Source organism: Endocarpon pusillum (genome assembly GCF_000464535.1).
Source record: "Endocarpon pusillum Z07020 unplaced genomic scaffold scaffold1292, whole genome shotgun sequence".
NCBI classification, from domain to species: domain Eukaryota; kingdom Fungi; phylum Ascomycota; class Eurotiomycetes; order Verrucariales; family Verrucariaceae; genus Endocarpon; species Endocarpon pusillum.
In genome coordinates, this window is record NW_006913656.1 from 141,476 (window position 1) to 167,285 (window position 25,810).

The following is a 25,810-nucleotide window of genomic DNA, read 5'->3' on the forward strand; positions in this document are numbered from 1 at the left end:
TTTAGTATAAATACGTCACATGGAAGCAGTAACGAGCTCATTAGCACATGTCTAACCCGCGGCCAAAATCCCGACGGTGTTGCTACCGCCTGTCCCAGCTACTCGGTCTGTCCACTGCAAGTCCGTAAATGGGAGCCGCAGCCAATAACGGCTCTTCGTAGTGAATCCAGTGCTGAATAGGGAAGGAAAGTACGATGCCGGCTTCTTTCGTTCAGCAAGCTGTGGGGTAGGGAAATGGTGGGGAAAACATGGGGATCTTCAAAGGGTTGAAAGGGAAAGCCTCTCTTGGGTGTAGCATGCTGGATCAAAATACAGGGATTACCTTCAATCAGATGAACTCTCTGGCTTTGGTACATGACTTCTAATCAGTCAAACACATCGTCAAGAAGGCCTGACCGTGCTGGTGAGGTTTGACCCACTGAAATTGTCTTGGTGCCGAGGTTCTCCAAGTCCAGATCCTTAGTGTCAACAGATCCGAATCATCCCGAGACCCAGCCTCTACGGAGAGATCTCCGATCGGCGGTCGCGATGCTGCTTTTGCAGTGAATGGGTACTGAGTAAGCGGACCCGGCCAATACAACCGGCGTCGAATAGTAGAGTAATGATTATTAACTGTGCATGACACTTTTATGTTGATTCCCATCTTAGCTGCGCACTTCATGTGTACGTAGTAAGAACTTGGTTTTTCTGCTGGCGTACTGAGTGTACTGTGCTCACACCTTCACAGGCAAACCTGACTCATCCTTGAATAGCATTTCCATCATCCTCAGCACATAGTTCCATCCTTACCAGAACATTGCATATACTTTGCACCCAAGCTCGTTCTATTCCTTATGTCGTCAGATGTATTGCCAAGCGCCTCTCTCCAAGTCCGTCTCATCAACTGTCAAAGCATCGAAACCCAGGCAAGCTGCTAGATCGCCCTCAGGTGCCGTTGCGTTACCGACTGCTGCGAATACTTGGTAGCCTTGATCTTCAGTTGGACATGCCATAAAGCCTGTTGCACCAAACGCATGCGTCCCTAGCGATCCAAACTGTGCTCCGTCGGTTTTGGAGTAGGTAAGGTAACCACCAATAAGGGCTCCTGCAGGGTATCTTGCTGAGTGAGCTTGTGTAAAACCAAAACTGCCATCGCTGCGGGCGTAGATGGCTTGGCCACCTGGGACGAGTGCGCTCTGCAGACGATTAGATATTGAGGGGCAACATGTGAGCAGAGGCTAACCAGTCCACCTAATCCGGCGAAGATTGTGTCAAACCCCGAAGGACAGCTCGATAGAGGAGGCTGAGGGCAGTAAGCTCCTGGAAGACCTCCGAGGTAGAAGTTTTGATTGCGGGCTTGCATAGAAAGCAGATGAATTGGAGATCCAGATCGAACGGAAACAACACTATATGGTATCGACGGTGAGCTGATTGCAGCTGAGGAAGTGGTTGCAGCTGGCTCTTCTGTACAGGTGGTTGTTTTTGTTGGAACTGCGGCGGCAAACGCAACCAAAAGTAGGGCAGAGTTGAGGAAGATTAGGAGGTGCATACCGAAGACGATGAAAATGAATCTGTGCAGAAAGAAACAATCTAACAAGCAGAATCCAGTCGTCGGTTAAAGAAGAGACGGTCAGGATGCCACCCGAAGAAAATTTTGAACAGAGGAAAGTAAGAACGAGCCAGTTATTCTTTCAGGGCAAGGTATTGCAACCATCATACATTCCTTCACACGACCACGATTCACATTCCTCGAGTCGCTCTCACTGCCGCATTCAGCATGACGACCAGCCACACCAAGTTAAAGGTAAGACCCAAGGGTCACCAATCACACTACTCCCGGGTGTTACGTGGTTTCAAGGTGTTCTGGCCTTACTTGTAGCAGAAGCACAGGGCACGTAGATCTGACAATTACAGTAGGGGCAACAGCTTGTGATATTGACCAGCGCTCCCAGTGACCTGTCGCAGACTCATCTCAAAGTGAGGAACAGAGTCATCGTAACCATGGTGTTACGTTGTAAGTGAGACGGTCGGTAACTTGCATCAGGTAACTATTCGTCCCAAGTTGCTATCGTCATCGGCATCACCATCGCAATACTACTCGTAGTTGGCCTGTTTTGATGGCGGAAAACCGCAATATCGTTTCGATTCCGGGTAGCGAACAGGAAGGACCGGTAAACATGTATGCGGGCTCGAACTACGGGAAGGGGGATGTGGGCCTGGATCACCACAACCGGATTATTCGACTGAGATGGTCAGTAGGCAGGGCATGCCGGAGATGGATATCGGAATGGGCAGGAGTCCGCTGCGAGGGATAAATGCAATGACAACGGGTGTGGTTCCCAAGTCTGACGCTGCAGAGCTGCCAGCCACAAACGGGGAGCCAAAATTGGCTCGTCTGAGACAGTGATAAGGGAAGAAGGGGTACGTGTATCTACATGTAAAATCATGTACTCTTTCCTCATATCTCTATCCATGCCAAACCGCAGATAATCTCTCAAATCTGGATCATCATAACCTGGCCTCCCCTCTCTCCAACCTCCTCCACCCCTCCTCCGTAAACTCCACATAACCATCCATCTCCCTCCCTTCCCCCAACCAAAGGAGTCCATCATCCCTCCCTTCCTCCCCAGCCTCCAACCCCCTTCTCCGCGGATCCACCCCCTCCCTCCTCAACAACACTTTATTCTGCTTCAGATTATGAATGTGAGCACTCTTCCTCACCACCCGCACGAAAACCGGGACCGCGTATTTCGGCAATCGAGCCTTCGCAAACCTCAACAGCGCATTATAATCAAACCCTTCCTTCTTACTCTCCTCGACGAGTAAAGCCGCGCAACCAGCCCTACCATCATGATTGGGCACAAGCACACCATAGACGTTTGCTTCCACCACACCGGGGAAACGGCCAAGGACTTCCGCCACTTCGGCGGTGGAGACGTTCACGCTCTTCCAGCGGAAGGTGTCTCCTAGCCGATCTAAAAAGTACCATCTCCCGTCTGGCAGGCGGCGGAGCGCGTCGCCGGTGCGGTAGTAGATATCGCCCTTCTTGAAGACGTCGTGGATAAATTTCTTGTCGGTTGCTTCTTCTGCGTTCCAGTAGCCTTGGAAGGCTTGTTTATTGGGAACTTTCACAAGGATCTCGCCGCCTTCTTCGTATTTTGTGCGCTGTGCGAAGCCAGTGGCCGGGTCACGCCATACGTCGCCTGTGTCGTGGTCGATGAGGACGGGGATGTAGATGTTGTGGAGAAGCGCTCTCATGATCAAGCCGTGGTGTCCGACACACGGACCTAACCACCCACCCTTGTCCCAATTCTGGAGGATAAACATACCTTCCGTTGAATTGAAAAACTCAAAAATCTCGGAGATATTGAACCTCGTTCTAAACCGCTCCCATACATCGGCCCTCAACCCGTTCCCGAACGCGCCTCGGATCTTGTGATCTCTCTCAAGCGGATCGGGGCGTGCATTTAACAGGTACCGCGCCGTCTCGCCCACATAGACGAAGATAGTAGCTTCAGAATCATGGATATCCCTCCAGAATTTGGAGACGGAGAATCTCTTGCCGATAGCGACACTCACTCCCTGGAGCAAGCAGCTGATACTAGAAAACGCTCCTGTCCCGTGGTACATGGGCATACAGACGTACCATCTGTCTCCGCCTGCGCCAGGTCGGCCGTCAAAGGAGGGTCTAAGATGTGCGCCCGAAAGACGATGCCGAGAAATGGTAAAAGCAGACGCTTTCGGTAGGCCAGTTGTGCCAGATGTGTATAATAAGCATAATGGGAAAGAACCTTTTGTACCGGCGCGGCAGCTGTCCGAGGGTGGATCTATTTGGATTCTGGAGATTGTATGCTTAAGACTAAAGTCGAGGATGTGGATTGCCATTCCCATTTGGTTTTCGATGTTGGTGCGACTGTTTTCAACGCGCTGACGGCAAGCTGGGTCTTGGTCGACCAGAAGGAGTCTGGCTCCGCAAATGCTCAGACAGTGTTCTAGAGCTGTACCTTCGAGATTGTAGTTGATGAAGGCTGGCGCGCAACCGATGCACCACGTCGCTAACCAGCAAATGATAAATTCTGGCTGATTCGTGAGGTAGAAGCCGATAAGCTGTCCGGGTTGAACCCCTTGGGACAGGAACCATTGCGCATACTGGATGGCTAGTGCGCGAGTCTCCGTCCAGGTGTATGTGCCTTCTCGTGACCAGAGGCATGTTGCATTTGAATCTTTTGCTGCTGCTGCTTCGAAGAGGTACCAGAAGGACAAACGATCTTCTTTGACTATTGCAGAGGCTTCGGTATTAGTTGGCTAGTACTTTGTTTTCGGCGCTCATGATGGAAGCTAGATAACGGACCAGCTTTATCGTAGTCTCTCTGTGCTCTTTTGAGAAGAATGAGCACATCCAGGTCTTTCCCCAGGTGGTATTTAGCATTCAGGTAAGCGGTGATAGCTGCTCCTCCAGCCACCGCGGCTGTCGCTACTATCTTCATGTAAGCATAGTGATCCCCTAGGATCGAAGTCTCGTACATACCAAGTGCCATACTGAGACCAATTTACGCTCTTTTGAAGGTGGAGCAAGAATAAAGCATTCCTTTGAGCTGTCACTGCTGATTCCCTTGCTACCAAGAGCCTACACCGACTGCGCGAGCCATCCAACAGGTCGCTGCAAGAAGTTCGGTTCCAACTGAGGCTAATGTCGGCATATTCCTGGTCTATGCAGTCACAGATGAGCTGTGCACGCTAATAGGGTCTCAGTAGCTCACTGCCGAGGCTTTCAGCGTGCACAGCTCATCTGTATGTACTATGTAGTACGTAGTAATGCTTGTTCAGTTCCTTTCAGTGCTATTGTGGTTTAATTTAGACGTAGGGAGTCGTGTATTAGAAGTCTTTAATACACACTAACTAGGATGAGTAAGAGCTAGCCTTTCTTTTGCTAGCATAAAGTTAGTGGTCATTAGGGACGTAAAGATAATCAGAAGGAGCGGATGGCTGAAGGTTAACTGACACAGACCTCTGAGCCACATCGATAGCCTAAAGAGGGCCCTAAGGGTCTAAGGAGAAAGAGGGTCATAGCGGTAGCTCTAGGCTCTAACCCCTATATCACATCTTTTACGTCACGCTAAGGCTTAGATCGAGTGTGCTAGTGGCGCTCTAGTTTTAGCGTCTATTGATGACTTTTGATGCCTCCGTTTTCTCAGATCTCCACTGCCGCAAAATAGTCATCTCAGGGTACGGAGTATAGTGTTTAGAAATTATGGTCACCTTTCTTCAAGGACACTCAAAGATATTATGGCTTGTGCCAGGCTGAGTAAATAGCGCCCATGTCCTTGAAATCAGAAGCTTTGCAGCACAATCTGAGCGAAAGAAGCAACGGAATCGGTATTAGTTATTCAAAATCCTTCAGATCGCCTTTTGGAAGAGTCTTCTCATGTGCTCCTCTCTCTGACCAAGTACTTTTCCATTTCCAAGCCTTGGCCTTTTCTTCTCCATTCGACTCACCTTTGAGAACGTTCACTACGTCTTTGCCAATTATCGGTAGAAACTTCCAGCTATGAAACGAGCCAGCCGTGGCAAAATATAGGTTAGACAACCGTGGGTCAGGATGTTGTGTAATCAATTGGTTTTGGTCTGGGGAAATGACGTCCCAGCAGAGCCGCCATAGATCTGGGACTCGTCCGTTATCAAGGATCTGCGGAAGCCGTGCTCTGATAATCTCTAGTGATTGCTCCTTTAGCTTGTCAGGCACATAGCTCTGATCCTTTGAATTTGGTACGGAAATCTTGCGTCCTGAGGGCAGAGTCTCATAATTGGTAAAGGTGTTGGCGTTAGTGAATTTGAACAATCGTTCGTGATTTGGTGGCATCATCTCTCCTCTCGCACCATAGATCAGAATAGGTAACTTCCCATAATGTTCCGCTTCCTCCGGAGACAGCTTGAATGCAGCAACACACACCCCTGCTGCACTGATCTGTCGTTCGATTCTCTGGTCCTCTTCGATGCCTAGAACATCCTCTAACGATGACATCAGCAAGGGCGTCCAAGCACCTGTAGCAAGCAAGATCTTATCAGCAGTATAGAGCTTGCCATCTTTCGTCCTTACTCCTTCAAGACGATGGCCAGAGGAGACGAGTTCTTCGACCTCACCAACCATGTGCTTCACGCCTTTTAAAATGGCCTCATGCATCATTGCTTCTGTAGCGAGGGATGCATCGGTCCACCCAGCACTGGGATTGAGGTATGCTTTGCTATAGTCGGTGGTGTCAATGCCCTTTAAAATTCCATCCCACCTGCTTTTGACCTCCTCAAGACTAATATCTTCGGACTCATCCGGCCTACCACTATTTTTGAAATTTGTGCGTACTCGGTCGGTGATGTCGCTGTCCTTTTCGTCCAACGCAATCCATCCTGTTCGATGGTAGAAGGGTTTCAAGACCGACGAATTGCTCCACGCATTCATGGCTTCATAGGCGAGCTCCATATAGAACGGGCTGCTATAATCGGCGCGAACGATCTTGTTGATGTCAGAGGATGCGGCTTTGGGAGATGGACATGGTGCCCGGTCAAGCACTGTGATGCCTGAAGGGTTTGGATGGGTGCTTGCTAGGTGGTAGGCCGTGCTTGTACCGAATATGCCAGCACCAACAATGAGTATCTCGGATCGCTCAACATCAACCGAGCCCATCTTGACGTCTATGACTAATGCTTTGCAGCTTCACTGAAACATGATTTAGCACTGCAGCCCTCAGATGTCAAGGCTTAGTAAAGTACGTATTGAAACTACTAATCGAAACGTGCTGGGCCTTTGGGCAGATTCGTGCACCGAACTACTGGTACCCTCCGGGACTTGGCGTCGCCTACAGTAAGTAGTAAGGTCAAACCTCCCTCCCTCTCTCTCGTGAACAGACACATTTCCTCCTTCATCCATGCATCCCATTGGGACTGCTGACACTGTGGCTGAGTACGTCAGCCCACTCTCCAGCAAGCTGTTACTTGAAGTGCCTGGCATGATTATCAAAGGCTCTTCCTTCGCATCTTCGCATTGACCGGGATCTACGCGCTGCCAGTAGGCGGCTGCTACGCTGCTGAAACGTCGCAAGTCTTCAACGTGGAATCTTCTGTCCTCCCACACACGAGTTCAGGACAGCGTGAGCACCACTTCAGAAACGAAAGTGCATGCTGACACATACTGATTACTGACCTGATGGTCTTTCCGCTTCCTCGATGTTTTGAATAACAGTCTTGGCAATGCTCATTCATGAACAACTCGAAGGTCATCCCCATTTTCCCCATTTCCTGTTCCTTTCGCAAGGTAGCCATTTCTTATGCTGTATTCCTTTCTTACTATCTACACCATTCCTTCTCTCCTAGTCATCTGTTTGAATAGCCTCGACGGCCTGTACATTTTTCCATTTTATATCTTTCAGTCGCTGTGCGACAGTTTCTACCACTCTCACAACATAAACCCATCACCCCATAATGCATCTTCCCAAGTCATCAGTCTTCGCCCTCACGGCATTACTGCTTCCCAGCGTTCTCGCACAAGTACCCGCCAGTCTCTCTGGTGACTTTAATACCGAGATCCAAGTCAACTTTAACGGCGACTCCTCCTCTGGCTTTGAGGAGGGCGACACCATTCCCTTTGCCGACACTGCCAATCAGCCTGTCTTCGCATTGGGCGATGCGTCCGGCGTCAACACCGCCATCTCTTTCATGGTCATGATGATTGACACCACGGATGAGAACAACTTTATCGTGCACTATGCCCAGACCGACTTCAAAACGACAGGAGAAAAAACATCCATCTCGGCCTCTTCCGACCCTAAAATCCCCTATGCCAAGCCCGGCTCCTTTGGTGAATCCGGAGAACGTAAATACACTTTTCTGCTCTACCAGCAGAGAGGCAGCCGCGAGATGCAGGGTATGCCCAAAGCCGGCGAAAAGATCGACATCACCGCCTTCAATGCCGCCAATGATCTCAAACCACCAATGGCCGGCATAGCTATGAACGTCAATGTTGGCGAACCCTCCGCTGACTCGCCTGCACCTGCTCCTGCGTCTGCGCCTGCATCTACTCCTGCGCCCGCCTCATCCCCCTCGCCAGCATCCACATCAGCAGCCGCATCGGCAGCCACATCGGCCCCTCCAACGACCTCAAGCACCTCTACCACAACATCCACTCAAACAACGACAATGGTGACTACGGCCGAGCCCACACCCAACGCAGACAAGAACATCAGCGGACTTGACGGCCCGACCGTGCAAAAGCCCATCGGCATGCTCATCGGTGGTGGCTTTGTCACGGAACAACCATTCCCCGCTAACGGCACTGCTGGGCCCCCAGTGGTAGCCAATATCGCGGCCTATGTGAACGGGACCATGACGAAGATGTCGAAGATTGCCGGCAGAGGTGTTGCTGCCGGTATGGAGAAACGGGCAGGAGCTGATATCGTTCAAACGAGCGCGTCAATGGCGGCATTGGTGGTGATAGTCGCTGCTGTTGCTTTGGTGTAGGTTTATATTGATGCTAGGATAGGATAGGATAGGATAGGATAGGATAGGATAGGATAGGATAGCGGGGTGTTTAGAGTAGAAGGTTTTCTGGTACTGGTACCTATCTGATTAAGATTCTGGTTATTACGATATCAAGCGAGCAACGGCTATAATTTTACGCCTCCTTGACTTGGAGTAGGAGAATTCTATCAGTGGTTTACGCATCCCTCACTCTCATGGTTACTGCGTTCCCCGCTCTCTCTTCTCAAGCCTTTTTCTCTCTCTCCACCACCTATCATTAAGAGTACGCATGCTGGCCTGAGACGGTTCCAGATCACCCGCTCCTTGGTCTGGACATAAGTTACGGACTGAGATTTCGGCTGCAGCATCATCCCTTCTCGTAACCCCTCTCCGTGGCCCCATGAAAGGACTACTAGTAGTTGACAGGCGGCAGAGTATTCAGCAAAACCGACATTAAAGATGCTGGTCGCGGCTGGTTAGGGCTGATTTTCAGGGTCTTACAATGGCAATTCGAGAACAAAGGACATAGAGCAAAATTAGAGGTCTATGTAGTAAGGTGGTAGAGCCGCCACGTTTGCCATGGGTTATTATAGCCATCAGTCCTGTAGGAGGAAGGAGACTCGACGTCTAGAGCCCATTTCGGGAAAGCTGTATTAGCGTCTACGGCTGCATTTTATGGTCGGGGGGGGGGGGCAACGGGCACGAGGAGAAGAGGGAATGCGTGGATGGTGAAGACGAAGTTCGGGAAGAGGAACGTAGGATGAGAAGAACGTCCTGGAACGGATGGTATACGAGTGCATGAGAATGAGGAATTGTTCACGCCTTAACACCAAGCATGGGCGGGTCCGTCCAAATGCACGTTCTATCAAATTACAACAGTGAGATACGTGATAGACTCCCTCAATAGCTCGGATGTCTCAATGCGAGCCCCCTCGTCCTCCTTCTTCTCCGGTCGTGACCAAATGCTCTGAAAATGTCTGCTGAATCCGTGGGGAGGTAGGGCTACAGATCCCGAAAAGGTAGCCGAGCCTTTCCTTCCCGTCCCAAGTATTTCCGACTGTCGGTCGTACTTCGATGTAATTTTATGCTGCTCGTCGCAAACCATCTTTGCACCAAGGGCTTGATGAAAACCTGTTTCTGTATCTGGTCCGCCACCGCATCGCTGAGTAGGCACACTGCTGCCACATCCCTCAAAAAACAACTTCGAGGGGCAAGTCTCTCGAACTTCGCCCAACCCGAATTTTGAATTCACCTTCTACCGGCATAACCCAATTCTGCTGAACAGTGGACCAGTAGCTTAGGTCCTTCCTTGTCAATCCCAGCTTGACAACTTGCGACCCGCCTCGCTTCAGCTCAACCTTCTTAAAATTCCTTAATACTTTCGGAGGGAAGTCGATAGGTTCACCGGTGCTTGGCTCTACCACATTATCTGGGAAGGAGAGATATAATTGTACCACTTCTTTCCCTGATCGTTTTCCCGTATTGTTGACGCGGACAGCTACTTCAATGACTGGTTCGAAAAGGTCAGGGTTACCCCCTTCGGCGCCCCCTGCAGGTGATGGTGTTTGAGGTTCATCATATCCTCTGGGGTATGGGTAGCGACCTTTCTTTACCAGCTTGGTGCTTTCAATCCATGGGTAGATGTACTTCTTCAACCTTCGAAAGCCTGCCGGAAGCACTGCCGTCGAAGGATCAGGCACATCTCCGCTTGAAGCAGTTGCCGGCACTTCATTCAATCGCGGCGCGGGTAAGGCAGATTTCGGCTTCAGTTTCTTGAGCACAAGATCAGAAAGCTCGAACGTGGTGTACGAGAGGCCAAACCCAAACTCATATCGAGGCTCGATCTCGTTCTTGTCAAAGTGACGGTAGTCGATGTAAAGACTCTCGTTGAAGTCTACCTGCGGTACCGCACCGTTTGGATAATACAGGATCTGTGCGCCTGGCCCATAATCACCTAGGCTCTTACCAAGAGTGTATGGAAGCCGTCCGCTGGCATCGACATTCCCGAACAGGACATCTGCAAGAGCATTTCCGCTTTCTTGGCCTGGAAGATTTGCAAGCAGGATCGCCTTAACGCCCGGTAGGTCTGCCCACTTTTCAACGATAACCGGTCCAACAGCGTGGATGACGACGATGGTCGGACCACCACAGCTTTCCGTAGTTGCTATGATCAAGTCATCCCCGCCTTTTTGAAGGTTTAGGTCATTTCTGTCGCCTCGAATGCCGTTCCAAGACCTGAAACCTTCGCCAGCGATAGCATTTGCAAAGACAATGCACAAGTCGTTCAATTTCAGCTTGGCTCGGATGTCTTGATCGAGATCATTCTGCAAGTAGGTGTTGACCTTGATGCTTGCATTCTTGACTGCGGCCTTGAAACCGGATGCCGGGTCCACCAGATAGGGGAATTCGCTCGCGCCAGATCCCCATCCAGAACCCAGAGTGCCTTGATTGCAAGCTCTGTCCTCGCAAACGTTGGGGCCCTCTCCAGGCCCTGCATCTTCCCCCACGATGGCAATAGTGGCACTGCGATTCCTGCTAAGCGGAAGCATTCCATCGTTTTTAACAAGGACTGTGCCCTCTGCCGCCACTTTCCGAGCCACGATCTTGTGCGGAGGATCCCCTGGGTTACCTCCTTGAACGTCCACAAACCGATTGACGACTCCTTTCTCATCGCTGTTGCTGGCAGGATGTAGTAGATCTATTTCCTTGGTTGAAAATGACGAAAAGTTGGGACCACCTTTACCTTCAGGCGCCGGCTTCTCCCACTTATCTTGACCCATCTGGTACCATGAAGCAACTATTCGAGTTGCCATATCGTCCAAACGCTCGATTGGGACGGATCGATTCAGCACTGCAAGGCTAAGCTGTTTCCCCCATAATGATTTACCGTCTGCCCACCCAAGTCCATCGCCCGGCATGCTCATGTCGAGACCTGCCAAAGCGCTGCCAACTCCACTTCTCTGGGCTAGCCAATCTGACTGCACAAAACCTTGAAACCCCAATTCGTCCTTCAAAATGCCATTCATGAGCTTGCTATTACCACAAGCGTAGGAGTTGTTCACCATCTGATAAGAGCACATCACTGAAGCCACGCCTGCTCGAACGCTCTCGGCAAAAGGCCAAGCATAGAGTTCATGAAGTGTTCGGTCGTCAATATTGGAAGACATGGCGTTTGGCAGACCCCACTCAAAAGACTGTCGGAAGTGCTCTTGTTCGTTGCCGACATAATGCTTAGCTGTCGCCATGACATTTTCGCTTTGAATGCCTTGAATAGTCTCGTAAGCACCAACGGCTTGTAGAACGGGATCCGACCCAAAACCTTCCCAGTTTCTGCCACCTGCTGGATTTCGACCGATTGGGCCCATGCAGGGTCCCAGCAGAACGTGGATACCCTTCAGCCTTGCTTCTCTTCCGTGAGCTACTCCGTGGGCGCGCATGAGCTCGTGGGACCAAGTCGCCCCAACTGTGACGCCAGCAGGAAAGGAGCTGGCATGATCGGTAAAGCGGATACCAAGTGGTCCATCTTGCAGACAGAGGCTGGGGAAGCCGACAGAATCCGCAGTGCCAGTGTTGCCGACACACATGTTCATTGACCATCTGCAGTTACGCGTAAGCCTAATTCCTACATCAACAAGAGCAATCGTACCCGGTACCAGTCGTGATGTTGACTTTCTCGACAAGACTCATCTTACCAACCATTTGACGCGCCAACTCATAGCTCCTCTTCCAGTTTTCGACAGTTCCTCCTACTGGTGTTGGATACCATGGTGGTGACAGGCCATCTTTAGGAGCGGATTTGTAGACCCACGCTCCACCACCAATTGCTGCGCCAATGACAGCCGCTAAGACAATGGTAATGAGTATACATACTCGCTTCGAAGGTATGAGGCAAGCGCAGAACCGCCGCCATGGTCGTCTCGCTTTGCTCACATCTATCGTCGTGTGTTCGCCTTTCCTTGGTGGCGACCTTCGAGGAGTGCCATCAAGTTGGGATTTGTGCAAGGCCTCTGTAGGTGACGCATCATCTTCATCCTCGCTACTGAATCCCCCGATAGGTTCGCGTAGATGTTTACTGTCCTCACTCTCATTTAGAAGATCTTGACCTTGTACAGCCTGATATTCTTGCCGTGCAGCAGACATCTTTAGACGTGGGGAGCAAGCCAATTTGGAAGATTGTTTATTCCTGCAAGGCTAACTGGAATTGTCTTTGGTGTGTTGTCCTCGGGGCGCGCTTTAGCCTTAGCTGAGGCAGGGGACAGTGTTAGTTTACAGCGTAGTACTGTAAGCATGGGTGGGGCTGCGAATTGGGGAAACATGGAGGGGCAGCGTTCTTTAAGTCCGAGGCACTGTTATGTACACCAGAATATTTGCACCAGTATGAAGCTTCTCCCTGTCCAGTAAAGAAATTTCTCCAGAGTCGACGTCTCGCCGGCTCCCACCAGTGTTTGTGCTCTTCTTTGTGTTTGAATGATGTGCTGAGCTGTAGCAGGCTCAACACCATGCTCTCCTCCAATCTCTTCTACAAAGCTATCCCACTCTGGCAATTCGCAGCCAAAAGTGCTACCAGTCTTCTGCCGCGAACTGCCACACTCTCATCCCGGACAAGTTTGCGACGTCAATTATTTGTCCCACGAAAGACGTCCGTCATGGCTACTCCGTTCTCAACCCAGATGCCTACCAAAAAGGACACTTTAGCAGCAAGGCCATCCCAAGAATTCGACTCTGAGATCAATGACATGGCTTCCTACATTCACAATTACAAGATAGACTCGGACCTTGCCCTGGACACGGCACGCTTCGTCTTCCTCGATACTCTTGGCTGTGGTCTCGAAGCCCTCCGTTTTAAAGCATGTACCAAGTTACTTGGTCCAATTGTTGAAGGAACAGTAGTGCCCAATGGCACCAGAGTACCGGGCACACCTTACCAACTCGACCCTGTCAACGGGGCTTTCAATATTGGAGCTATGATTCGATGGCTCGACTACAATGACTGCTGGCTAGCGGCAGAATGGGGTCACCCATCGGACAACCTCGGTGGCATCCTAGCAGTCGCAGATTGGATCAATCGAACTAACCGGGCAGGAGGAAACCTAGGCAATGGCAAAATCTTTACCGTCCACGACGTGCTGGAAGGCATGATCAAAGCCCACGAAATTCAAGGCTGCCTCGCCCTCGAAAACTCCTTCAACAAAGTTGGCCTTGACCACGTCGTCCTGGTCAAGGTGGCAACCGCAGCCGTCGTCTCCAAAATGCTAGGTCTAACCGAAGCACAGACTCGAGATTGCATTTCCCAAGCCTGGGTCGATGGGCAATCCCTCCGCACCTACCGCCATAGCCCCAACACCATGTCTCGAAAATCCTGGGCCGCCGGCGACGCCTGCCAACGAGCCGTCAACCTCGCCCTGAAAGTCTCTAAGGGAGAACCGGGTGTCCCGACCGTCCTATCCGCCCCGATTTGGGGCTTCTACGACGTGCTCTTCCAAGGTCGTAAATTCGAATTCCAACGGCGCTATTCTAGCTACGTGATGGAGAACGTTCTCTTCAAGGTGTCTTACCCGGCAGAGTTCCACTCTCAAACCGCCATTGAAGCTGCCCAGAAGATCTATGCGCAGCTAAAAGGCATCGGGAAGAGCGCAGAAGACATAAAGGAGATCACAATCCGCACGCACGAGGCGTGTATAAGGATCATCGACAAGCAATTCAAAGCCATGGACAACTTCGCTGATCGAGATCACTGCATCCAATATATGGTATCTGTCATGCTCGTCTTCAATCGACTCGAAGCGACGGATTACACTGATGGCAGTGAAGCCGCAGAATCAGCACTCATTGAATCCCTCCGAAAACGCATAAAATGCGTGGAAGACCCACAATTCACGCAGGACTACCACGACCCGAGTCTACGAACGATAGCCAATGCATTGACGGTGACGCTGAACGATGGGAGCTCGTTGCCAGAAGTTATAGTTGAGGCGCCACTTGGGCATAAGCTGCGAAGGGAGGAGGCCAAGCCGGAGATCCTTGCCAAGTATCAGAGGCATCTGAGGCCGCATTATTCAGAGGAGAAGGTTACGGAGTTGGTCAAATTGGGTTTAGATGCTAAGAGGTTGGAGGCGATGGAGATAGACCAGTATGTGGATTTGTATGTGAAAGATACGATGGACTGGCTGTAAGAGCCGTGTTACAAAAATAGGAGAAATAGACCGATCCACAGAGCATTTTAAATACTTAACAGCTGAGGAAGTTTGGATTGAAGATTCAGCAAGCCATGCTCGGCCAATAATGTGATGGGGCCAACCAGCTCTCACTACGTAGCTTAATAGCAGTGAGCCTGACGTCGTAAGGAGAGAAACTGCGCTGCCATGTGCTAAGTCTGTACTACTGTAAGCCCTAACTAGTTAAGACGGCACCCGTAACCGAGGTGCACCCAGAAGCGCAACGGGTCCGGGAAATACTACGGTAGGAGGCATAATGTTTGTCAATACAGTGCTAGTAGTGACTAGTTCTGATATAAGTCCACAGATAGTCGAAAAGCTTACAAGATCAAGCAGCCATACAAACAAGACCACCAGCTCTGATTAATCCATCTTTGGATTAGTGCTACTTAGCCTCGCTTGTTTGATAACTGTTTTGGTCCAAAGATACTAGTGCAGAGGTGACAAACGTTATGCCTCCTACTGTAGTAAGTTGCCTTCTATTATTCTGACTCTCAAACCTTACAAATCTATCCTATCACACACTGACCTTTCTAGTTAATTTGGAAAGAAGAATCGTCAAAATTAAATCAATATTCGATCTCGGTGCAGCTCATTCAATGTCTTCTACGCTTTTTGATTGGGTGTAGAGTGTTGCACTGGTACTGGGACACCTCTGTTTAATCTAATCTTCCAATCGAAGTAGCTTTGCAGCTACACTGATTCCTGCCACGACTGTAAGCCCCCAGCTGGTGTGCGAAACCCACCAGACCTCCAAGGCCTAGGACATGTTCAATGGGCACATGTAGACAATTGGGCCTCCCAAAATCTCCGGATCTCCATGGAGCAGCAACCTGATGGCTTGACGCCCTTCACCGTCTTCTCGATATTCACACAGTGTAAACCGCGTCCAAACCAGCCTCTCTCCTAGTACAATAATAATGGCGCATAACTACGCTCTCCCTGCGCGTCGCTGACCAAAGCGACATGCCCCTGCATCATCTCCATGCTACTAATATCTTTCCGCCGTTTCCCACTCTTCCGCTAACCTCTACTCCCCGCCGCAAGAGAGCCCAGACAACGCTCACGACACCATCTATTTCTGGGGCCGGCGCGTGAGCCTCGCCGATCTGGGATCCATCCCCCGCGGGCGTGCTGGCGGAAGTGGATGTGGGTGACGGATGATGGAGTCGGGAGCGAAAGCGGGGAGGAGACCGTCTCAGCGAGGGTGGACGCAGGGTCGTGGGCGATGCTGGAGTGAATCAAAAGTTAGGATGGGGCTGGAGCAGGTGAGCAGGTCAACCGGGCGGATAGTATTGAGATTTGCAATTTGGAGATGGAATGGCGGGAACGGGTTAAGGGAGCAGGATGCATCACGGTTCATGCTTCTTGAGAAAAATAAGCATCAAAAGTCTTCCGAGCACAATGGCGCCATCTTCTAGCAAGGGTAAAGGGGTGTCAATGACGGATGCAAAGGCATCTTTGACATTTTGCATCCGGAGGTCCATCCGTTCAACCAGTGTTTACTTCACTACAATATCCCATCCAATCAAGACAGAAGATTGAATAATTCACATTGATTTGGTCGATTGAGCCGCAAGGGGCAGAAACGAACCTTCAATCTCTGGTCACGAAGGCAGAACGGGTCTTCCAGCTGCGCAGGCGAGTTCATCTGGTTGGTAGTTGTAGGAGAGGTCTTGGAGGGAGCGCAACAGTGAAAGTGCCACCGATGGCGGCTGGAGAGTAGGCCGTAAGACACGCACGCGAAATCAAGCCACGAGAACGAGAAGCGATGTTGATTTCTGGCCCGGATCCAGATGGACAGGCGATTCGTAGCATGATAGGTGGTGGATATGGAATGTCTGGTCGAGAGTAGAAGGGTAGAAATGATGGGCTGAAGGGAGGTCCATCAATTTAATCACTTGCTTCAATGCTCGGATTGTTTTTGTGGCTAACATGTAGTGCTCACTTTCCTCCGTCTATTGCCTGTCACACTGGCTACTACATGCTTAAACCATTGTGGAGCGAGGCCGGAAACGTTCTCAGCGTACGTAATGAGCGAGCCGTCTTCAGATCGCCAAGGTGGCTCGCTGCTCCTATCTCTTTCGTCTGCTGATATACAGCGACGTACATCTTTCTCCACCAGCTCGCTGGTAGTAAACCTTTCGTACGCACTTTTCTAACCAATGGGAAACTCGCATTCAACCGTGTGAGCTAGTCCCGTCATGAGATTTCTTTCATCACCTCATGGTCTCTGTCAACGCTACTAATTTAGTACAGTCTATGCTTCCCCATCTTTCGATTCCGTCATGTCGTCGAAGGCGAAGTCGAGGTCCCAATCGTCAAGTTTTCTAGATGGCCAGATCGGCGTGAGACGAAGCGGCCAGTCCTTTGATGCGAATGAAGCACTCTTGTTCGAACCTTCAATGCTTTCGGGGAGATACGGCTGCAGTCGCTTGGACAGGGACTCCCAACCCCCAGCTTTCAACGGACAGGCTCTTGCTTTGAACCAGCATAGTGTGGGCTGATGGGCAATGAGGAAATCTGCGAGCTCGTTTTCGAGGAGCACGATGTGAACTAAAGTTAATGACTGTAGGTGTTCCCATGGAAGAGATAGTCCTATCACGGCCACGGACAACCCTAACAGTTCCTCGGATTCAAGGCGGAGGTGCCGCAGTTGCTGACACTGGGCCATGAGACGTTGTAACGAGTCTGTGTGAAGGTTGCACAGTTTGCCCAATACTGATGGTGCCAAATTGAGCTTGAGCGAAAGCAGAGAACGAAGATCGATTGCACCTCTAGAGCAGCAAAGATGTGCATACTGAAAAAATAATCTGGTATGTAATCGAACCAAGCATGCTTAAGCTTGACCCTGGCCTTTGCCACAGCGGCAAGAACGGACCAAATGTCAGTCATACGGTAGCCGAAAGTTGGAGTTCTTGGGCCGAGCAATGTCCTCTGCATGGCCTTTTGCACCAAAGAGGTGTGTAGAACGAAGTTATCGTTAGCGTCCATAAAATGTACAGAGGATGGAATGACGATTGAGTCCAACTTTGGAAGCTTCACAAATACTCGCGACAGGAAGGTACAAAGTTCTGTGCCCTCGACAAGTGATGACTGGCTGTCACAGAAGTATGTATAGTCTCTGTAGGAAGTCGACCATTCTTCGTCCGTTTTTACGGTACTCGCCCCGTGGAGATCCCATGCATCCATTTCAAAACTGTCAATGCAATCATTCTTAAACCTTTCAATCGACTTGTACTCAATGAACCGTTGCGGAATGAAGTAAACTGTGCGTACAGTGGTTGAAAATCTTGCATGGTTGGAAATGGCTCTCAAGCGGTCGAAACTATCCGGGAGTAGATCAAGGTAGACAGTTTTATGCAAGAATTCTGAAGCGAAGGATTCCGTCTTTTTGCATGAGAGCCTTAATGACTTCAGCTCTGCCACAAGGCAGAGTGAGACAATTGCGTGAAGAAGTTCCGCTGGTAGAGAAAGAAGGGGGAAATGCTTTGTGCACATGGCAAGATCCGAAATAAGCTGAGGCAAACGGAGCATGTCTTTGCGAGAAAGCTCTGCTGGCACATGAAGAAAAGGCAGCTGCACAGTTTGAGAGGCAGGGTTGAAAGTATAGCGACAGCGTGAATGATTGGTTGGTGAAGGACAGGCCATACGTGTGCGAGATGAGGTCAAGCTGCTCAAGGCGAAAGTTTGCTTTAGGATATATATTGACAAAGCGCTGCAAATTGTTGCAGTCAATCACTAGGAATAATCAAAGTGCTTTGCGGCTTGCTTGCATGAGTAAATTGATCTTGTAGGTACTCCAACAAGCAGCTGGCGTGTTTCTGAGTGAAAAGTAGACGCGAACACAATTGTTGACTCTCCTGTTCGTGGAGCTCAGCTCACTCTGGGGCTGAGCTTGCTGCACTGTCCATCAGGTGGCTCAAAATGTGCTTTGAGCCAATCGACTGGCAGCATTCCTTGCATCAACTCTGTCCTCGTCATCATCCTTCAATGCTCCTATGCTAGCACTACCAGTGCCGCTGCGTGGCCGCGCCTTTGAACGCTCCGTAAAATCACCATCTACGCTGCCCTCGTCTTCATCCTCATCTTCCGGTATGGAGGCAGCTCCTGCGAAGCTTCCGCTAATACTTCTGCTGAGCGAATCGCGTGTTCTTGGTACACCACTCCAAGCGTCACCTTTCGCCCCTTGGCTGCTGGCCAAACTCGCTCTTCTGGCAGCAGGGTTGTGCTCTCGCCCTAGGCGGCTGAGTCCACCAGAAGCATCAATTGCTCGAATGTCTGGCCTTACACTTTCTAGGGTGCTGAGCATTCTCCTTTCTGCCTCAATCTCACGAAGTACGAATTCGCGGATAGACAAATTGAGATCTTTGGCTGTCCGTTCAAACCATCTTCGTTTCTCCAGCAAAAGATTTGCCGTCACACGTTGAGTTTTCCCCTTAAGATAATTCTCCTGACTTACAGCTTCGTCCAAGCTATTGATTGCCTCATCGACCTTATCTCGTCGAACGCTTGTACTGCTTTTTAGCCGGGTTACAGCGCTTTCTTTACTTTTCCGTACGCCCTCCGCTTGTAGTAATTCTCTCAACAAAATATGACGATTTGTAAGCGTTTCCTTGACAACAAATGCGTCCTGAGAGTGGTAGCTCAGAGGATCACCAAATGTGGTAGCCTCCGCTGTCCCTTGTGCAGCATGAAAATCGCCGCAAGTTTGAATTACACGACCCAGTTTTCGGTATGCTGTGGATAGACCTGGATGGGTTTCCTGGACATGCATCTGCGTAAGCCGTTCACCCAATGATGATTCGGCAAGACCCAGACCTGTCATCCGCAGGTTAGCAACACCATATCATATGAAGGAGAGCTCCACTCACCTCTTCGAGCTTTGACCATCTTCTCCAACTTCTGATGCGCGTCCAGTGTGCCCAGATAGAATAATTTCACCACCGGTCTTGCTTCATGCAGTTCGGGAGTATCATCTGGCGGTGGCGCGAATTGCTTGAGAACTTTCCTTCTGACACCGGTAGCTGGCTGCTTCATGTTTACTACCGGTGAATAACCAAAATCTGATTCGACAAAGAACACCATCTCCTCATCGCGCATGAGGACATCATTGCTACAGACGTAATTAAGCCATCGTTGCAGCGAGGCTTTGACTCTGGCTTCATCTTCATCGGTCCCCGCACCAGCAGAAGTCACGCTCGGAGGCACAGCAGGAACAAAGGCTTCCGGGTTAGAAGAGATGAGGTGGTGGGCGAGTTTCACAAATTCCGAATGAGTACGCCGGACGTCGCGGAATTGTGTTGTACGAAACTTGGGAAGATTTGTCTGCAGTTGGTCAATACCAAGGTTCTGCATGAGCAATGGAACACCATCCTACGTGAACATCAAACCTCAAAACCGGATCCTTCCTCCCCGTCCGCTCAAGAGCTGTGATCTTTGCGTGCAACTTGTATGCAGGTATCGGCCTTTGCTGTCTAGGACCAGATTGATACCGAGAGGTACCATGGCGCTGTGGCTGAGCAGCATAACGTTGCGACTGTTGTACGCGCTGCTGCTGCTGGTAGAGATTGGGTTCGTGATCACCAATGTAGTCGGGGTCTCCCAATTGTGCGCTCTGCAGCTGTTCGGACAGGTCAGGCGATTCCGTATCATCGTCAGCCGAGGTAAGACCCGCTGATGTAGTCGGTACATTGGTAGAGACATGAGGGAATCTGCTAGCAACAGGAGAGCCGTTGCCTTGAGGGTTGGGCGATTGCTGTTGGCCAGGTAGAGGAGAGGATGAAATGTCGCTGGTAGGTTGAGAGAAGGCTGAACGATCCACTCTCGGCGAGGTCGAGGCCCATGGTGATGAGCCTCCAGGTTGCTCTAAATCACTTGACACAGTGGAGTAATCCATCTTTACATCAATGTGGGTTCAATCTGGCGGTACTGCACTCTGATGTCCACTAGTATGCTCGCAGGCTCGGCGAGATGTTCTGTCTCGATAAAGGTTGTCAATTATGGGTCAATCGTTAATCGAGAACGCACGACAGACATTTGTGCAATCCTCAGCGGTGGTACATACGTACTGCAATCCTGCTCCATAGCCAATAATAAATAGCACAAAATCAAAACCCAGAAATGCCAAGCCACCAACGCCCTTCTTTTCAATGGCTGCCAGTCCAATGAGAAAGGACACTTCATTAATACAAGAAATGTATTGTTACGTGCTTCTTGTATGTAGAATGCTTGCCTTGAGGGATGCCCTTGCCGTTCTTTGTCTTTCCAGGTGATGCTTTTGCTCATGATAATTTGCAGACTTGTCCAGCTCACTATCGTTTAATGTTTTAGAGGGTGATGACCCTAAAACCTCATATTGTGCTTCTACCTTTTCAGAAAAAGTCTTCAGGGGTGCCTATATCGCGGATAAAATGGCATTCTCTTCTTTCTCGCACCTATGTCACACATGTACCACCGTCCAATGCACCACAAGTTGCACGGACAAGAAACATCGGCATCATTGCTCATATCGATGCTGGCAAAACAACGACCACAGAACGCATGCTCTATTATAGTGGCTATACGCGCAGAATCGGTGACGTTGATGATGGATCTACGGTAACAGACTTCCTTCCAGCGGAACGAGCCAGAGGAATTACCATCCAATCAGCTGCCATCACATTTGAATGGCCCCAGAAACCATCAGAACCCGAATCTGCCGATCTAGTGGAAAGCGTTGAGAGCGGGACTGAACCGAAGTCAGCACTCAGCCACCATATCAATCTCATCGATACGCCTGGTCACGCAGATTTCACATTCGAAGTGCGGAGGTCTCTTCGCATCCTTGACGGAGCAGTGTGCATTCTGGATGGCGTCGCCGGTGTTGAGGCACAGACCGAGCAAGTGTGGAAGCAGGCCGGTGAGTGGAGCATACCTCGCATTGTTTATGTCAATAAGCTCGACCGCGATGGAGCAGCCTTCGGAAGGACCGTCAAGGAAGTGGCTTCCAGACTGGCAGGCTGGCCCGCAGTCTGTCAAATTCCATGGTGGGAAGGTGGAGAGGGACGTTTCACCGGTGTGGCTGACGTCGTAAATCTGCGAGGTCTTCTCTATCCTAAGGGTGGGGACGGGAAGGTCATCAGGGTTTTTACATTGCAAGACTTGGAAAAGGCGAATCCCAAGCTTGCCTCAGAATTGAAGCGTGCTCGTATTGCTCTTGTCGAACTTTTGAGTGAGCACGATGATACGATGGTCGATACATTCCTGGAGAGCAACGAAGATCATCTTGCAGTTCCTGCCATGGCCATCCTGTCTAGCCTTCGCAGGTGTCTTCTTGCTGAGAACAACCGAGTTATCCCGCTGTTTGCAGGGGCCAGCTTTCGCAATATTGGAGTTCAACCATTGCTTGATGCGACAGTGAATTTGTTGCCAGAACCAAGAGAACGCCCGGATTCTGAGATTAGTATCGGGGCTACCAAAATTGGCCTACAAGATCTTTTAATAGGTAAGCTCGTGTTGCCCAATGCAGACTCTCAAGCTTCGAAGAGAGGCAGGAAGCATTCTGCTACACCGTCGGTTCCGCCTGCACATGCGCTTGAAGGTTGCGCTCTAGCATTTAAGGTCGTTAACGACGTTCGCAAGGGTGTTCTTGTCTACATCAGAATCTATTCTGGTTCCATCCATCGTGGTGCACTGCTCTACAACACAAATCTCAACGTCTCGGAAAAGGCAACGACTCTGCTCAGAATGTATGCATCTGATTCACTGCCTGTCCAATCTATCGAGGCAGGCCAAATTGGTGTCATTGCTGGTCTGAAGCATGCGCGAACGGGTGATACGCTGATAGCCTGTTATGGAAGCAAGGTGGTCCCACCAGAGCCGCTGGACCGTCTTCAGCTTCGCCCTATCGAAGTTCCACCGCCGGTTTTCTTTGCCAGCATCGAACCAAATAGCTTACGTGAAGAGAAGGATATGCAAGAGAAATTAGCTCTCCTGCTGCGGGAAGACCCAAGTTTGCATGTCACACAAGACGAGGACACAGGGCAGATTTTGCTGAGTGGCATGGGAGAACTCCATCTCGAGATTGCACGAGATAGGCTGGTCAACGACCTGAAAGCGAAAGCCACCATGGGACAAATTGAAATCGGCTATCGAGAGACTATCTTGCATCCTTCAGAAGCCATGACGAAGATTTATGATAGAGAGACGGCAGGGCAAAAGGGCAAAGCTGGGTGCACTGCAACTATGGAGCCATACAACACAACAGAGTCGCAATCAATCGAGCCTCCTCCCTCTCCTCAGGATCTTGAAGCCTGGTCCCATGAGCGAGATGGCAATCTAGTAACAGTACTAACACCAAAGATCCACCAAGATAACACCTCCCACTCCTCCAAAGATGCTCTACTCAGCCCGAACCTCACCCTCCCCGACCTGCGAACCGCCTACCTAAACGGAGCCCTCGCCGCCTTAAGCCGAGGCCCCGGGAAATCTTACCAAGTGCGCAGCGTACACGTCACGCTGACCCTGCACCCACCCACCCACCTCTTCGGCACCGAAAGCACCATTTCCGCCCTCGCCCACTTCGCCACCATCGCCGCCCTCAAAGACTCCGCCTCCAAAGGCGGCACTCCCCTCATGGAACCCGTTATGGACGTGACCATCAGCGTCGACGAAGCGAGCTTGGGACCTGTCGTCCACGACATCTCCTCCAGTCGCGGCGGGCACGCCATAAGGACCGCCAGGAGACGAGGAGACCAAACCAGCCATTGATCTGCGGAAAGTATATGCGCCACCTGACCCCTTTGGACCGAGCGGCGTGGAGATTCAAGATGAAACGTTTGCGCAGAAGATGAATCAGCCGCGGACGATCAAGGCGAAGGTGCCGCTCAAGGAGATGGTGGGGTATCTGAAGCATCTTAGGAGTATTACCGGGGGGAGGGGTACTTTCGTGATGAGTGTGGATCGGTTCGAGAGGATGAGTGGGCAGAGGGAGAAGGCTTTGTTGGCGAGGCTGGGTGGGAGATGATGTTCCACATTGTATACCCTGGATATACACATATCATAGACAACACATTCCACTTCGAATATTCCTTTTCAAGATGGTCATTTGTATGTATGGAGATCTCCTAACTTGCGACGTGCCCAGATCTGGCGAGGCTATGATAGGTTTGGAGGTCATTCAGGAGGCATGTACTTGACGGATCTCAGGAGCGTAGAATGCAAGGGAAAATACAACAGGATCGTGATCGAGAGCAAACTGTGAACGCCGAAATCTCCCTGTATTTCCATAAGACTTTTGCTAGCATGTAATGCCAGCATGCCAGAATGTTTTCAAAGTTGTTTGCAAATGAGCGCTCGAGTCAATCATCCATGCTCGCAATCATTCACAATAATTTGCTGGAAAGCTGCCACGCACTCCTTTGAGTTCACCCTGCCACCAATCATCTGTACTCTGCGTTTTCTTGATAACCTTGATGCGATCACCCTCTCTAAAAACCAGATCACCCTCGCCTTGTCCACCAAAGTCGTACAGAGCAGTGACAAATAATGCCTGGCTGCTCGGTATCCGAGGCGGAGGAGGCGGAGGTTTTTTCTTCCCGGCGATGGTAGCTGATAGATTCGTCATTGACGAAGTGGCAGAAGTGTGTGAGGACTGCCGGTCGCGAGAAAAATAGTCGGCTCGAGGAGCAGCAGGAGAAAACGGAAGAGGTGTATGGTAATCTGATGGTGTGGGAGAGCTCACTGCTGTGTCTGGCGGGGCAGAGAGCATAAGTGATGTGCCAGGTGATGGAAGTGCTCCGATCTTAGGCTTTGCGTCAATCGTCGGGCTTGGTGCAGGAAGGGCTCTTGCCGGGCTCGTTGAAGGCACACGGCTTAGGTTTGATTGTCCACTAGGTCTTCGGTTATAGCCATTGGGTACACCGTTCGAGTCCTCTATCTTCATTGGCATCCGTACCGCTTTGCCGTTTGCGAGTATTGCAATTGACTCCGCTTCTCTCTGAATCATTTTGAAGCCGTCGTCCCACGTTCTGATGACCTCGTCCATTGGTGGTGCTGGATTGGGAAAGTTCTCATCGCTACAGTAATTATGCAACATCGTATAATAGTGTGCAAGAAGGGTGTTCTGGATCTGGATCTGACTGGCCAACACATGTGGTAGAAGAGAAAAGGTAGCTGTAATAAGTCGTGGTAGACAATGGCGGAGATTATCGTCCGCAGCATTGTATTCGTCTGTGGCTCGGTTGAGATCCAGCTCAGCTTTTGACAATGCAGCATTTTCCCGATCAGATCGTTTTGTTTTCTTTCGTCCTGCCTCGACTCGACCTTGGTACCGCTCAAAGTCAAGCTATAAGCACTATTAGCTTCCGTGATCAATTAGTGAACTGGGGAAGCTGTACCTTTCGGTCTTCCCGTTTTTTGATAGTCTTCTTCATTAAAGAGAGAGAATCTCTGGCATCCATGGCCGGTTTGATCATCTTCTCATCCACCAGATTGACCTCTTCCATGAGGTCCTTCTTCAATTCCTCGTACTCTTCCCGTAGCCTAACAGTCCTGGTCATAGTATTTTCTGATGTATCGACAGGTTGATGACCGTGGTATGAGTCAGCGGCACCAACAATGGGCGCATACATGCCCTCGAACTCGTTGACCAGTCTATGTTGGTAACTGAGAATTGAGGACCATGAATCACGCCATGCTTTCGAGGCGTCTATAATCTGTGAAAGCCAAGTTAGTTCGGGCAAAACATGGCGAACGGAGGTCGGATTGAAACAGTTGCCCACCTTTGCCAACAGTAGATCCGCATCTTCAAAGTCTTTTAGTAGCACGGAGACCTGACTCTCATCCGCGCTCCTTTTCATGTACTTCCCGAAGTGCCTTTGCACGCTTTGCATCTTGTCGAGAAGCTTTCAGGAAGCAGTCCAAACGAGCGTGTTGCGACCACTGGGGCAGAAGATTGACATTGGTATAAGGAGGTCAAGCAAACATCGAGCTCGAGATTAGCCGTCGATGTAACGTGTAGAAGACGTTTTGAACCAGGATCTCAGCCACGATTTTGACTCGTGGCCTGGTTTAATCGGAAATGTTTCAGCTTTTCAGGGCCGACCACAGTTCTCAGTGGTGTTACC

The 25,810-nt window shown here is 50.4% G+C and overlaps 10 protein-coding genes across 10 annotated transcripts; 3 read left to right on the forward strand and 7 right to left on the reverse strand.

The window, feature by feature from the left end:
• Window positions 1-839: 839 nt before the first annotated feature.
• Window positions 840-1,528, reverse strand: EPUS_04928 (uncharacterized protein; the record flags this gene model as incomplete). The annotated part of the gene is made up of 2 exons (XM_007789739.1): window positions 840-1,175; window positions 1,223-1,528. 2 exons carry the CDS (start codon window positions 1,526-1,528, stop codon window positions 840-842), a joined length of 642 nt encoding a protein of 213 aa, XP_007787929.1.
• A 959-nt stretch (window positions 1,529-2,487) lies between these two features.
• On the reverse strand, window positions 2,488-4,517 carry EPUS_04929 (uncharacterized protein; the record flags this gene model as incomplete). Its single annotated transcript, XM_007789740.1, has 3 exons — window positions 2,488-4,256; window positions 4,331-4,456; window positions 4,508-4,517. The coding sequence occupies 3 exons, from the start codon at window positions 4,515-4,517 to the stop codon at window positions 2,488-2,490; spliced, it is 1,905 nt and encodes a 634-aa protein (XP_007787930.1).
• Window positions 4,518-5,362: 845 nt separating this feature from the next.
• On the reverse strand, window positions 5,363-6,658 carry EPUS_04930 (uncharacterized protein; the record flags this gene model as incomplete). Its single annotated transcript, XM_007789741.1, has 1 exon — window positions 5,363-6,658. One exon carries the CDS (start codon window positions 6,656-6,658, stop codon window positions 5,363-5,365), a length of 1,296 nt encoding a protein of 431 aa, XP_007787931.1.
• A 794-nt stretch (window positions 6,659-7,452) lies between these two features.
• EPUS_04931 (uncharacterized protein) lies at window positions 7,453-8,487 on the forward strand (the record flags this gene model as incomplete). Its single annotated transcript, XM_007789742.1, has 1 exon — window positions 7,453-8,487. One exon carries the CDS (start codon window positions 7,453-7,455, stop codon window positions 8,485-8,487), a length of 1,035 nt encoding a protein of 344 aa, XP_007787932.1.
• Window positions 8,488-9,677: 1,190 nt separating this feature from the next.
• EPUS_04932 (beta-glucosidase E) lies at window positions 9,678-12,627 on the reverse strand (the record flags this gene model as incomplete). Its single annotated transcript, XM_007789743.1, has 2 exons — window positions 9,678-12,084; window positions 12,134-12,627. The coding sequence occupies 2 exons, from the start codon at window positions 12,625-12,627 to the stop codon at window positions 9,678-9,680; spliced, it is 2,901 nt and encodes a 966-aa protein (XP_007787933.1).
• A 359-nt stretch (window positions 12,628-12,986) lies between these two features.
• On the forward strand, window positions 12,987-14,660 carry EPUS_04933 (2-methylcitrate dehydratase; the record flags this gene model as incomplete). The annotated part of the gene is made up of 1 exon (XM_007789744.1): window positions 12,987-14,660. The coding sequence occupies one exon, from the start codon at window positions 12,987-12,989 to the stop codon at window positions 14,658-14,660; it is 1,674 nt and encodes a 557-aa protein (XP_007787934.1).
• Window positions 14,661-16,962: 2,302 nt separating this feature from the next.
• On the reverse strand, window positions 16,963-17,894 carry EPUS_04934 (uncharacterized protein; the record flags this gene model as incomplete). The annotated part of the gene is made up of 2 exons (XM_007789745.1): window positions 16,963-17,393; window positions 17,504-17,894. 2 exons carry the CDS (start codon window positions 17,892-17,894, stop codon window positions 16,963-16,965), a joined length of 822 nt encoding a protein of 273 aa, XP_007787935.1.
• Window positions 17,895-18,624: 730 nt separating this feature from the next.
• Window positions 18,625-20,601, reverse strand: EPUS_04935 (uncharacterized protein; the record flags this gene model as incomplete). The annotated part of the gene is made up of 3 exons (XM_007789746.1): window positions 18,625-19,523; window positions 19,577-20,030; window positions 20,083-20,601. 3 exons carry the CDS (start codon window positions 20,599-20,601, stop codon window positions 18,625-18,627), a joined length of 1,872 nt encoding a protein of 623 aa, XP_007787936.1.
• A 440-nt stretch (window positions 20,602-21,041) lies between these two features.
• EPUS_04936 (Ribosome-releasing factor 2) lies at window positions 21,042-23,453 on the forward strand (the record flags this gene model as incomplete). Its single annotated transcript, XM_007789747.1, has 1 exon — window positions 21,042-23,453. The coding sequence occupies one exon, from the start codon at window positions 21,042-21,044 to the stop codon at window positions 23,451-23,453; it is 2,412 nt and encodes an 803-aa protein (XP_007787937.1).
• A 610-nt stretch (window positions 23,454-24,063) lies between these two features.
• On the reverse strand, window positions 24,064-25,576 carry EPUS_04937 (uncharacterized protein; the record flags this gene model as incomplete). The annotated part of the gene is made up of 3 exons (XM_007789748.1): window positions 24,064-25,029; window positions 25,082-25,399; window positions 25,466-25,576. 3 exons carry the CDS (start codon window positions 25,574-25,576, stop codon window positions 24,064-24,066), a joined length of 1,395 nt encoding a protein of 464 aa, XP_007787938.1.
• Window positions 25,577-25,810: the final 234 nt, after the last annotated feature.